At 35.8% G+C, this 14,873-nt stretch overlaps 1 protein-coding gene across 1 annotated transcript in view; it reads right to left on the bottom strand.

Annotated features, from left to right (window-relative positions):
• SESTD1 (SEC14 and spectrin domain containing 1) overlaps positions 1–14,873 on the bottom strand; it is a gene marked incomplete at its 3' end in the record, with an annotated part of 47,067 nt that overhangs the window by 22,798 nt on the left and 9,396 nt on the right. Inside the window, exons 3-5 of the mRNA XM_080347191.1 lie at positions 14,262–14,352; positions 12,120–12,233; positions 380–493 (exon numbers count right to left, since the gene is read on the bottom strand). Of these exons, the coding sequence (XP_080203317.1) occupies positions 380–493; positions 12,120–12,233; positions 14,262–14,352 (319 nt within the window). The remainder of the gene's footprint in view (positions 1–379; positions 494–12,119; positions 12,234–14,261; positions 14,353–14,873) is intronic.

Genomic DNA, 14,873 nt, shown 5'->3' with positions numbered 1-14,873 from the left:
CCTCTGAAGATCTGCAAAGTCCAAGTATTTCCTCCTTGTTTTGGATTTCTAGTCTCAGCAGTCAAACGATTTCCCTTTGTAGGGACTACATAACACTCAGGCTCTTCTAGAGTGAGGATCTACACAAGAGCTTCATTAAGGAACTTGTTTCAACAAAGCAATTACATGAGCTTTTATCATCCTTTGAGCAAATCCAGTGTTATTTATCATAATGAAACTATTCATGCATTTGAACTGCGCTACTACACATATGACAATTTCTGCACACTTAGCAGTTTCTACACAAATAAAAAATCATGGCTCAAGAATTAAACATTTGAAAAAAAAAAAGAACACACAATAAAAACACGACAAAAAAAACACACAACAGAAAACTAACCAGCCTCTTATTCAACCAATCCATGTGATCGTAGGTGAGAGTTCCTCCAAAATCTTCTGTTAATTGGCATGGTTCTATATACCGAGTCAGCTTGTTAGCAGATACTAAAATAACCTGCAACAATAAAAGAAATTTCAGATACAATTGTAAGTGTGTATTTTTCCTTAAGTACCTGCAAAGTTGGGAAGTGTGTCCAAAGGTACAGAGCAGATCTTTCTGTGATTCAGAGCAAGTGAACTTTTTTACCGCTAAATGTTTAAACAAAGTATGGCTGTTTGCAATCAGCACGGACCTAAAACAGACAGGTAATTTTGACATGCAGTGTATATCTCATGCAAAATCCTGTAAAAGTATCATCTGTACCACTTTGCCTATTTATAATAGCAAAAAGAAATGTGTTTCTTGGGTATCTGTTATGGTGGTAACTGATGCTTCTTGATTAAGTCATACACCACGCAAGTAAATATAGTAACAGGATATCATATTGCAAAGCGCTTAGTATTTTTATCGCTCTCTTGCAATATGTCTGAGTCCCAGAGGTAAGTTTGTGCCATAAAAGCTAAATGCCTGCATTTACTGTGCAAATATGCTCAGCAAGATTTGGATCAACCACACTATTTCAATGAGTAGTCAAATTCAAATCTCAGTATGCTTAAAAGCCTGAGTCATTCTCCCAGAAGACAAATCTAGTTCATCAGCTACTTCAGTAAACAAAGGAAAATAGGTCTGCTGATAGACAGAAGACTAAATTCTTCCCTTCATTTCTACATTCTAGAGGCTCCTGGCTGAGCCTTATTCATATAAACCTAAACCAAAAGTTGGCAGCACAGGTTGCTTTGATGCGTGATATGCTACGCCTGGAATAACTTATGTGGAAAAAACCCTCTCTATGGAAGCAGACATACTGGCCAAATATATAACCAGAAAGAAAGAAAAACAGAGAGAATCTGAGAACCCATGAGATCATGCACATATTCTTGCAGGGGACAAGAATATGTGGAAAGAGCCTTTACCTCTAGTCCAGTTCCTGCAGAGACAAGACAGGTTTTGTCCTTAAAATTACATCAAGAGTTTTGCCTTCCACTATTTCAGGACAGTTTAGAACTGGTTAGAACACTAAACCAATCTAATATACTAAATAATTGATGAAAATACTACATTTCTGAGATGGGTTTTGAGATAAAAGCCATTCAACAACTACTGGTCGTCCTTAAAAACTGGAAGTAGAGGCTGCGCATTCTCCATCCTTGGTGGCTCTTCAAGGCCCACAGGAATAAAGCCAAGAGCAACCTGGTCTAATCTCAAAGATGATTCTGCTTTGAGCAGGAGGCTGGACTAGAATCTTCTGAGGTCCCTTCCAATTGGAATTACTCTGTGACTTTTCAGTTCTTACAACTAAAGAATCCAGAGTAGTTCCAAAAAAATGGTCTAATATTTAACACACAGAACATCTTCCAGCAACATTCAAATACAGGCTGTTCTCCTGTGTTCTTAATGGTTGGTAGCTGCCATTAAATGGAATTAGGCTGTAGTTTCTTTAAGTAATGCAAATGACCAGCCAAAATCGCAGATGACTCTAGGTCCAGGAAAAATAAAGCCTTTGTTTTTCCTCCTTTAGGCACACACTTGTATTTTAGGTCATTTTTACATTCTCTTTCCATTTCTATGAGTTCATAAAAAAGGAGAAAATTAATTTACTCATTTGGGATATCTTGGTATGGAAACTACAGAAAATAGGGCAGCTGGTTCACATCACTGAAATACAGGTTCTAAAAGGAAAAAAACAGCCCCTCAAAAAACAAACCCAAACCAAACAAAAAAAAACCCCAGCCTTAAGAGAAGGATAAACTGCATTGAGACCACTTACTGCTGATTTTTTTTTTTTTAAACACACATCCTTCAGGAAGGAGAGTGAGCAAGAGATATGCTTTACCACTTGTATCACAGAACCTTTTTTTCCCTTCTGCAAAGCAATATTTGCCTGTAACAGATATATGAGCTATATGACAAAAAAATCCTTGGACAAAAAACTAAACCAAATTACCCCACAAATGATGTTTGGTGAAAGAACATAAATTAGCTTTGCATGTTATTAGAAAAAAATTCTGAAAAAGAAAATCTTTCAGCTCAATAGTAAGCCTTGTTATTATTTAAGACATTCATCTGAAAACTATTCATTCTCTAGGTTTTGTTTGTTTTTTAAAACTGTTTCTTTCTCAAATTGTTTATTGACTGTTCACTGGGAAAACTGAAGAAATCCCATCTGAAGACTTTAAAAAGTAAACATTTCAATTTTTGACAAGGTGGTGGCAGAAGGGAGGTTCCTGACCAGAATTTAGCTCTTGTTCTAGACCTAGACTAGTGTCAGTGCTAATCTAACACCATCCATGTTCCTTAAATTAGTAACTTGGATATTTCTAGGTGTTAAAGTGCAAAAGTCTCTGAAGCTTCTGAAATACTGTTTTCATTATATCAGGTACTACAGATAAATAGCCCACAAGAACACAGACCAAGAGCCAAAGCAAAAAAGAAAAAGTTGAAAAGCAGTAGGTGTGATGTTGAACAGGCAGAAAACACTTTGCTTTTAAAGATATGAATTCTACTTTTAGTTCAGCACCTATAGCATGCAAACTTCTATGGTCAAAGATTTCTAAAACTTTTCAAATCCTTTGTCTTTGACCTTTTGTGAAAATGTCAGACTACCACATCCTGAAAAAGTCTTCCTTTCTGAGGTAGTGTTCCACCTTTGCATCTGAATTTCCCACTTCAAAGCTTCAAAAAGCTTTTAATCATATGAGCCCTTCAAAATCCCCAATAGTTTAATATTTCATTAATAGCATACTTAATTATTTGTCATCCCTATAAAATTATCATTACCAAACTGCACTAGATCACTAACCACAGAGAACATCTTTATTTTCTCCTCTCTGAAGAGAACGACAATGGCTTGACCAGCTCTCAATACTCCTGGTAAGACAGAGGTACAGATGAACACCATTTACTGTTACAAATATAGAAATATCCTCCTGTTTGCTTGCAATGGGAAAAAAAAACAAAAGCAAAAAAGTTTTCTTAATCCAAAGTAAAATCCTTTGGACAGTGACTATAGCTGGATGTTAAAGTGAACAGCTTAAAGTCCCCAAGGGAGAAATGAATAGATCTGGACAGATGGTAAGACTGAAAAAAAAAAATGCACAAAATATTGAAACCTTAAATCTTTGCTTCCCTTCCCACTTGATCTGCCCATGTCTGACAACAGTGACAGCTAATAAGGTGACACTGGCAGTAGGTTTCAAAAATGTCCTGTTTGCTATTGACCAGAGTCAGTATCATCATCATCTGTACTTAGCTCTTTTTAAAACCTAGAAGAGCAGTAGTAGGTCTCATCACTGCTTTATTCTAATCAGCAAACTTGTTTAGTACAATGCTGCCCTGCTAAAACACTGTGAAAGCCTTTACAGAAATAACTCAGAACAATGCTTTGGGAGTAATAAAAAGGCTATATTTTTTAATAAAATCAAACAACCTTTTTAACAACTCCCAAACAAACAAGAAAACCCAACACACATACTGCAAAAGTCTTGTGCTTCAACTGCAATATTCCTTTATTTCTCAGGAGCAAGACTACAGCTGGTTTTTCTAGTAACATGATTTTGACCTATGCAACGATGCCACTATCACTTATCTCTCATAATAAGAGCTTTGAATACTGTTCGTACAAAGCTGACCACTCTCTCTACACCATATGCTGTTTTTTGCAATTGTTTTCATTCATCATCTGCATCAAGATAGAGGTAGGTGTCAAGATGAGACGGGAATTCTGGATATTCAATAGGACATGTAAACGTGCTCTCAAAATGTTAAAAAAAATCCATCCAAACTTTCTTGAGGAAAGAAATGAAAAAGCTCCTTAATACAAACATCACAGAGTCAAACCCAGGAGCTATTGAAAGACAGGTTGGTATAAGTTCTCAGTAACAAGGTAGATTTTTCTCAAGTGTGTAATATCACAGCAGCCAATGCTACTGAATCTAAAAAGGAGCAGTTACTTTCCAAAAGAACACATCATACACGTGTCTTGAGAATGTAAGACTTAAGCAAGTGAAATCTAAGCACATGACCTTCTGAGAAAAGTAAATATTCGTATTAATCTTCATAGCTTGATATCAATAAGTAATACATTCCAGTTCTGGGATAAATTAAGAAAATGGTCTAAACAAATTGGATGGTGATATACACCTGTTATCAGAGCAAAAACTTGATACTAGGAAATAGGTACAGAAGCGCCACAAGGGGACTAAATCCTATTTTTAACCTCAGGAGTAAAAAGGTCTCAAAATCAGATCTAGTTTAAAAGAAAAATTGGTGTCATCTCTTAGAAAAAGTATTTATTAATAGCTGACATTTTCTAAACACTGTAAAGGTAAAAATATGCTGTATTTCACAGAGCAGAAAAAAATCCAATTCTGACAAAATCATTTATGAAAACAGAGAAAATAGTTCACTGCATACACACAGCTATACTGCTTATAATTTGTTAGTGGGTTTTTTTGTTTTTATTTTGGTTTGGATTTTTTTTTTTTTTTAAACACTTCAAGTAACCCAATATCCAACAACCAAAAAGTCTGACCAAGTCCACAATTCTTTGTAAAGAATTCTTACCAGGTATACCCAACTGAGTTGTTCATATGGATTGTAAGTGGATTACCAACACATGCCACTGTTTTCCACTTATTTTAAGTAACCCTCATTGACAAGTAATGCTAGTCATGAAAACAGACACATCTTTAAAAAAAAAAAATTATTCTAAGAATAATAGAATGTATATATTATACATTCTATTAGCTGTTCAATGTTATGCAAAAGTGACAGAAATGCAACTAATGGCAAAAGCATGTGTACAATAATATATAATGTTTAAATTATCTGTTCCAATACAAGTATGTTAAGGTATTTACTCAATATGAACAGAACATCACTGCCTCATTTACTAATTTTATTAAACTAGCAACAAAATATTTAATACTTTTCATTTACTTACTGGAACATAAGAATCTGTTATTCCTAAAATACTTTCTTAAAAAGAACATTAACAAAGCAATGCTAAAAGCTGGTCATACTTATCTGGTTACTGATTGGTAATTTTGGACAAATTTCATTGAAACAGGCATATGTAGAAGGGTTTTTCATTTCCCAAAAATTCCACCAAGAAACACTGGGAAGTCCAGATGGCTCTTCCCCACTCACAGTCTGATGATAGGTATAAAATGCTGAATTTTTGTGAAGTTGTTTGGGCTCAGTATTAAAGCTGTTTTCTCAGGGAATTGATTCTTGATGATTTGTTATGCCAGCAGCTTACATATCCAAACAGCTTTGAAAAAATACAATGAACAAGGCAGAGATTTTGCAAGAATAAATGTGCACTTCAGCCTGTACAGAAATTCAAACTAAAGAATGCCTACACTCATTCTTCACACTACACTGAAGGCATCTTTTGTATAAAAAAACCAGCAGTTTTTTGTTTTTTGGTTTTTTTTTATTAAGCGTGAGTCCTATTTGTTTTATAAAGCACAATCAGATTCATCTTTGTTGTTACCGTTGGGTATTGTTTTGGTTTTGAAAGTTAGTTGTGCTTATTCTCCAGCAAACTCAAAACTTAAACGTAGCCTGAACTATTCTCCTCGTGATTTTTCAAGAATAAGTATGGCAGTTTTAACGGACAAAACACAGCTGCCCATAGATCTGGTCTGGCAGTGATTCACTGGCATGAAACTGTAAAGCAAAGACTTCCTCTTCCCGAGGAGAAGAATCATCCTACTGTTTGATGATAAATACTGTTTTGATCAATTTTTTTGAAACACTATTGGATTAAACACTGAGTAGGATAGATTCTTATTTGTTAATACAGAACACTAATCTATATAATTATTTGCTGTAACATCACACTGAGAAACACAAGTTAAACATTCACCTGTCCAGTATCACACAGAAATCTGGCATACCAGAAACCCCAGAGCAGCGAGCAGAATTGAGATTCACACCAGACTGTCAGCCCCGCTCCCCTAACTGCCCCCTTCACTTTGGAGCATTCAGGGCTTTGCTCACTCATTCACCTTCCCCTCCAGGGCTCACAATAATAATTAGCACACAAGCTTTTTTCCATCCTGGAGAAGAGACAAATAGACACACACAATCTGGTATTTTCCAACACACCCTTCTTCAGGACTCAATTTAGAACATGACATAAATGCAGGCTCATGAACTCTGGATCCACAGGGACAATTCCCTGATTTGGCCCAGGTTTTTGAAAGAAATGACCCATTGCCTCTGGTATTAAAACACCAGTAACAAAGATACATGTTGATGAAAAGGGAGATGGATTTAAATAAACATCACTCTGATAAACTTTGGAACTCTATATGAATATTTGGGAAAGACCAGCAAAGCTATAAGATTTTGGTGCCTAAGTATAAAATATGGGACTGGAAGTTCTCATAAAAAATTAAAGCTTTCCTACAAAGTGTTATTCATTCTTCACTCTGCTTGTTAGCATTGTTCTTTAAAGGTGAACTGCAGATGAGTGTGTCACAATAATTCCTAAGTAGAATACTGAGAGCTGAGATATAAAGATATATGTGGTAACAGTAGTTAATTTCAAAATACAAGAACAGTACAAAAACTTCTTGTAATAAGACAGTAGAAAGTTCTGGACGGCAGTGTGTTTTCAATGGCATCAAAAAAACCCATATAAAAGGGTTTGGGGTAGGGATTTTTGCATTTTGGAACATTAAGGATTGCTATAACCACATAACAGGCATTTAATCACTTCCAGAACAAAGACCATTAGTTATCCACTCAGGTATGTACCACTGACTTAGCCAGACAAAGGAGAGTTACTCCACTTGAATTGGGGACTACTACAAAAAACTAGTCTAATCACATTGGATTTAACCTTTCTAGTTATTTCCTTAAACAGTTCCTACACTTTTAAACAAATGACAGTATCTTACTAGGCTATTTTTCAGCTACATAACAGAGAAAAGTCAGCTAGCTAATATTTCTTTCACAGCAATTCTGATTTGCTAGTATATGGCCCATAAACAGGTTGATACGCAGGAAATTTTCACAGAAAAATGTGATTTTTAGGCTTCTCTATGATTCTATATATTGATAACTTGACATTACAGACTGGGGATTTTCCAGAGCAGATTCTGCTGATACACGATTGTAAGAAATTTCTGACACTGTTACTAGAGACTTACAGTTGTTAGCTGCTACAGTGCAGTCCTGAAGCGCTTAGAACTACTCCGACTTTAGACTTGAAGACCACCAGGATCCTTTTTGTTCCATATTCCAGTTTTTCCAACTAGTTTCCAGTAGTTTACCACCTTTTTTTCCCCCTCTTTTTTTTTTAAAGCACTAGATTTCTTATCTTACAACACTAACCTAACTTCTAAATTTTATTCCATGATGTCCACAAGGATAAGAAACCAGGACGCACACTTTCTGCCTCCCTGCTTTTGAAAAACTGATTTTCAAAGCACTAATCCAATATCTAAACAAGGCTCAGGGATTATTTTCCCTCCCAGTCCCTTAAATGAAACATATGCAACCCTCTCTGCCCCATCTGTATGCAATTTTGCATTGTGTACAAGGCTTGTACATTTCTTCTACTTATATGGTACAAATTTTCCTCCAGTTATCCTAGTTACCTTTATGTGAAAAGCTCACAATAAAATATAACAAACCACAGCTACTAACAAAGAGCTATTTGTTTCATATCACTATGTAGCGTACATTAATAAAAAGGCAAAAAGCAACAGCTCGCAGCCCTCCAAAACACAATAATTTTTAGTATTCAAACCCTGTTATTAATACTTTAACAGTATTAATTATTACAATGTAACAAACGCAACATTTCAGCTGAGAGACACCCTTGGAACAATTATTAATTCAACTCTCCTGTTACGAAGCATGGACACAGGACCAGAAAAAACTGCTTTAATGAACACATGAATTGGTTGCTAATAAGCATTTTAGGGAGGGATAAAGGAATAGATGAAAGCTCTGCTGGAGGATGAATGGCAACTGACCTGAGGCAGGTTCAAAACCAATACAAATACTAACTAGGAATAAGGAGATGCACTTTTACAGAGCTGAATCAGCCCCCCTCGGTACATTTATCCATCCAGCAGCCTTTTGATCTCAGTTCCCACATTTACTTTCAGCGCTTTGCAACTCACCAGCACCACATCTCACTCTGAAGCAGAGGATCTCTGCCTTTGAACAGAGAGGAAGGCATTGTAATTAACGGCTTCAAATGACAATATTACGCAAGTTATTAAAAATAGACCAGGTAGCAGGAAGTAGGAGGTAGATGTGATGCCCCATTAAGAAATCACAATTACGTTGCCTTTACTTCAAATAAAATTAGATTACACTCTCAAGTGAAAGAAGAGATTTCATACTTTCATTTACATTTTTTAGATCATTTATTTCATCGGTGCAAAAGCAATCTTGGATTTCCCTAATAGTTATGCATATCTAACCCGTGATCTAAAACACAAGTGGGGTGTTGCTTTGTTTTTACTGACAATAATATACAGTTATGCAGTTATGGATTTGTGCATGAGTTAGAGGCTTCCATAGCCTATCAGTGCGCTGCACTCATATCAGGAATAGAGCAAAGAAATACCACTGTCTCTAACATAAACATTATTTGGAGCACAGAGAAGGTGGGTAATTTTTACCAAGCCAGTTTTCCTAATCACTACCCAGTAAGAGTTAAAGACTGGTGAAAAACAAAGGCTTGCTTCATACCAAGGGTGATTCTTCATTATCTGGGAAAGCACAAGATTTTTCCTGCTGTGGTCTCAGCTTTCCCTGTCCTTTCACGAAGAATGCCGTTTTAGAATACAAGTTATTATACACACACAAAACACCAACAAAACCAAGTAAACAAATAAAACCAAACCAAACAAACCACCAAACACAACACACCAGAAAAAACAAAGAAAGTGCAAGATACAAGAAAAAGCCATGATCTAGGATGGTATTATACAGTCTCTTTAGGAAAATCTCTTGCAAACCTCCATACCAACTGCTACTCATTATCCAACCTCAGTTAGATGACAACTGCCCCAAAGCTGAGGGTAGCCCCCCCACCCCATGCAAGCCAGCAGCCTCACCCTGCTTCAGTGCTTCTAAATTAGGCAGAAGGGGAGCTCAAGAACAAACACCTATTAACCAAAACAAGAATTCAGCAACTACTTCTTGTTATCCTCTGCTCATAGAAACTCCTGATCTGCCCACGCATTAAGTCAAGGTACAAGGAGGCGCTAGGGAACAAATCTGAAGTTTTCCTCCTTCCTTGGAAGCAGCTGCTGCATTTTAATGCTATGATTATTTTTCTTGTAAAATTATACATCACTGACTACTTTTCTCACAACTGACACATTTTGATACATGTTCATGTTAAATGCATCTCTAATACTTTAATTATTTTCTTCTTCCTAAAACCTTAGAACTATTATTTAAGAGAATCTTGGACCAAAATTTCAGGCCAGGAAAAATGTTTATGGTTCAGTAATGAGAAAAGTAGTTTAGAAACAGAAACCAAAAGGTTCAGTTACACAACTCCAATGTCCTATGCCAACAATGCAGACATTATCACTGGCACAGAACATGCTTCATAAAATTACTAAGCTTACTAAATTTCATTACAGAATTACCATTTAATGACTGTTAGACAATCCTTGAAGTTAAATAAAACAATCATTTTATTATCATAGCCATGTAAGATTATCCCTGCTTCGTTAAAATATTTTCTGTAGGCTTTCTGCTTATTCATCTAGAAATAGATTCTAGCTAGTCATATTAAAGAAAAATCCAAGAGGAATCTTCTAGAGGATTAATTTCCAAACTGGCAATACCATGATGCATACAGTAACAACCACTGTATATAATTCTGTTACACCACAACTTCAAAGGCTTCCTGAACTTGTCCGAGGACCATATTTACAGGCGTGCAGATGGGAAAAGAGCCTTAATCAGGCACTAGGAACTGCTAAAGAGGAGGGCTCACCTTTATTACTGCCACTTTCTGAACTTCAGGGTTTACCTTATGTCCTGAAAGCATTTGTGTGAAACTGAATATTGCACACTTAAGTCACTTTCTGAACACAAGCTCTTAATCCATCCCTTCCAGTACAGCCGTTTGGTTCAGGTTCTTTTTTAATTCTCATCTTGGATGTGCTCCAAACAATAGGCTAGTTTATAAAAGGCGGACACCACCACACTATGTTTTTGATGAACTTTGACCACAACTCCTTGCCAGTCTCCTCAAGGGATTCAGGTGAAGGGACAGACTGTGAAACCCAAGAGAGTTTAACTGTAGTGCAAGTCACAAGACTATCACAGTTAGAACTACTTCCCATAGCAAAATTTCAGGCACTTCAGTTCCTTGATTAGTGAATATCTTGCTGGCTGCAGACTTTCAAACACACAAGCGGCTGTTCAGAGATTCTTTGGATTGCTCTGTTGAACTTTGGCTACTTTTCAAATCTGTCTTTAAAGAACTACTCAAAAAGAAAATATGATCTTCATTTGTAAGATAAACAATCTGAAGGCAAACATCCAGGAGTTCCTTACTTATAAGACTCTAAAGTAGCAAAAAATGAAGTGTTTGGTCATCTGATTGAAAAATCTTACCCCTTGCCCCTCACACTCCTTCAGAGCACATTCACATGCAGGATTTGTTTCCAAAAATGAAGCCATGTATTGTAGGTAAAGTCTGATACAACATTTAACAAGATGAAATTGATATGAATTGACAGAATTATATCTGGATGATACAGTTTTTAAGTTTATATTATTTAGCAGTTACATAACCTTTCAGCCACCACCTTCCAATTCTCATTTTCCCTGAACTAAAGTTTTCTACAAGAGTATTCAAGAATGCTATAATCTTGCCATGAGAAAGTACTACACAGCATTAGACAATGCTGCAAAAAGCTTTTCTATTCAGTATCTTCCACGAAAAAGATGCTCTCCAAGAGCTTTGTTGTACAGAACAAGCAGACATTTTATTATTTGGTCATCACAGCAAGCTTGTTGTAGTTCAAACCAGATTAGCTTCAAAAACAATTGGAAAGACTGATGATACAGATAGTTTTCTGAAATAGGAAAAATTGAGGTTTCCATTAACCTCCCAAAAAGATAAAAGAATGGAACTGCTAACATTAGTCTAATCTCTTGCACACACTTTGCCTCACAAGCTAAGAACAATATCAGCTTATATTTAGCAAAATGAGGAGACCTATAACTTTTGCTACTAATGTCAACTCAAAAAATGAGAGAAGACATACAATGGCAACAAGATGTTATTCAGAATGGTTACTACTGATTTAGTGACACCACACAACATGCATCTCTACAGTCTATTACAGAAGAATCACACTAAACCCTGTACAACCATTTCTTACTCAAAACATCCACAATATGTATCAAACAGCGTTTTCCTCTTGGTGAGCAAAGAATGCCACACATTTCTAATTTGAAACCTACTTAATTTAACATTCTTCTTGAAGTAGGAACAAGTTAAAAGGCCACAGTGTTTTGTTAAGGGTATCCACAAAGCATCTGGAATATAATTGCATGAAAATTAATGTTTCTAAAAAATAATTATTCTTGAATTCCAGAAACGGTACTTTTACCTGAAGTAGGCAAAATTTCTACATACCTCAAAGCCAAGTCTATCTTTCTCTTTCCAAAAACAGAAGTGCGTAACCTTCTTATCCCAAAATTCATCTGGTTTTACTACACAAACAAGTGACACTTCAGCTGGAACAACGTTCTGTAAAACAAATTAGAAAATGAAGAAAACATGCAAGATTAAACCTTAATTTACTACAGAATTTAATCCATTTGCATGTCATCATCTATTCAAGAACCTAGAATTTACAGACAGAAATTAAAGTCTGTTGCATCTACGTCCCATGTTGGTGCCATCTCACTTTGCAGCAGATTATACTGCATTTCATAGCAAAAATCATGTCAGAACTGAACAGAAAAGCTCACCTCTTTACTCCCAGTCCTGAGGCCTAACTAGTAGTCCATGCTACATCAGCATAAAAAAACCCATTAATTACTGGCTAGACTTGATTTTATTTATGACATTTCATTTAAAAAATATTAAGAACAAAGCTTTCTACCACTGTAATTTGCTATGTAGGATGAAACAGTAATCATAAAGTTAGAAAATAACTGTATACTTTGTTATTAGATCACATCTCAATATTATATCCTATATTTCTCTAGTACATATTGCTTAGACTAGAATGAAAGAGCTTAATATTAACATTTCAGCACATTAATTCATAAAAGCATTACTAGAAAAACATTCCTCAGCCTAAAACAGTAATTTCATCTAACAAGTTGATTTTATGTTATCACCTTGAACGCATATCAAGGAACAGAGACTCTTTACTACTCCCAAGTCATCAGCTACAGCAATAAGCAACAATTAGATAATCACAGTACTGACATATAGGTGACACAATCCATGGGATTTCTCCTGAAATACCTCATTTTTATTTATAAAAATATAATTCTGAAAAAATTAACTATGACCAACAGAGAAATCATAGCACTGGGAAAAAAAAAAAAAGCTATTTCATTCTTGCACCCTTCCTTTTAAGGAATATGTAAAGACTATTTAAAAGTAGACAGTATTTTTAACACAGAAGTGTCTGTCTGATGACCAGCCAACATCTTCGAGAACTACGCGTGTCCAAGCAGAGAGAAGTCTCAAGTGGTCTGCACAAGTGATTAGTTCACATAGGAAAATATTTATTGCTTCCTTCTCAAATTAAAGATACAGATGTGCAACTTGTGCCTCCGCAGGCTTCACATGGGTAGGAAGCCACTGAAATCTGAGGATGGGCAAAGAGCTGCCTTCCCCACTAGCTGAAGGTCCCACTAAATATGCCAAATGCACGTTACCTGAAGTGAAGGCTCAGTCAAGATCATAATCAGAATACAGCAGATCCAATTATTATAACTCTATTAATAGGAATGCTATCTTACTCAAGAATAGGTGAAAGACACCTTGAAACAGACTTAAAAAGCCCAAGAGCAACAATGAGCCAGCAGGACAACAAAACGAAATTATTCATATCTGACACACTTTCTGAGACTTCATCTAAGTCTGAGAGGAAAACTACTCTGATAAAAAGAAATAATCTGTGCAGTACAAAAGGCTATTCAGAGTGCTGTATCTTGCATCTCCTTTGACCACTGAGGCCAGAAAGAAACCTATACTGTTTAGCAGGAAAAAAAAAAAAAAGCAGCAGCATTTACTGTAACCCCACAGTTCTGAAAAACTAAATAAACTGCTGTGAATTTCTTTAACTGGGAATTGGCACTTTTTTCTTCTCCTAGTCTGTGTAGCATCCACAATATAATTTGTGGTTGGGACTATCACATACAACAAAACCAACTATAGCCAATTCCAATGGAAACTAAGTAGTGCAGCATTTTGCATCTGAACCTGCTCAGCTGCACCATCGGTGTGAATTGTTGCCCTGCAGACATTCTTACTACTCACAGTTGACAATGCCAGGAGTATATTTCTGTACTTCTTAGCTAAAACTCTGGTTTAGAAAAAAGGCCCACAATTGTGTTGTCAGAATATAATGATTTGTCCCTCACTTGAGATTGTTTCAGATTGTTTCTTCCTGCACAGAACTCTGACACAGAACCACATTTGTGGTTTTAAAAGGCCATAAATTGTTTACTTCTCAATAAAGAAATCACTGCCTCTACAGCTATTAGGTTCACATCTACAAATCAGTCAACTATGAATATATAAAAATGTACTTACCTGTAGCATTAACACAACTGTCTTTACCACATTCCATTGAGATTTTCTTCCATCCACTATCACAGTAAATCCTCTAGCTTTACATTTCTCACTAAAAGAAGAAAAACACATCAACAAGTGTCATATCACAGTGACTTTGTATTTCAATTCTACTGAAAAATAAAACTACATAGTTTTTTTACTTATATAAATATGGTCTTACAAACCTTAAGTTTGCTTATTTAGCAATAACTTTCAATTTTAATGCTCAAGCATATTAAGAGATATTCCAAGTTACAATTTCTCAGTAACACTGAAGTGTATTTCATAATACAAGCATTTATTTAAACTTTAGCAACTCTGGTAAGGTTTTATAACCATAAACTTCAGAAAGAGGCTGATTTAGAGTTTTGTAAGGAAGAGAAAGCGATGTGAGTTTTCACAAGGTTACTTGTGAATTGGTGCAGATTTGAGGATACAGCAACATATCCCTTGATGCAAATCCAAGCAGGAAACCATCTAAACATGCTTAAATTTCTTCCCTGAACAAATGGACTAGAAATTGCAGTGCACAAAAAACCCCTACAAGGAGAGAGGCTTTGCATATGGATCTACAAGAAAGATTATTTTAGA

Source organism: Nesoenas mayeri (genome assembly GCF_963082525.1).
Source record: "Nesoenas mayeri genome assembly, chromosome: 6".
NCBI classification, from domain to species: domain Eukaryota; kingdom Metazoa; phylum Chordata; class Aves; order Columbiformes; family Columbidae; genus Nesoenas; species Nesoenas mayeri.
Note: the sequence above shows the minus strand (reverse complement) of the source record. Positions and strands in the feature narration are given on the sequence as shown.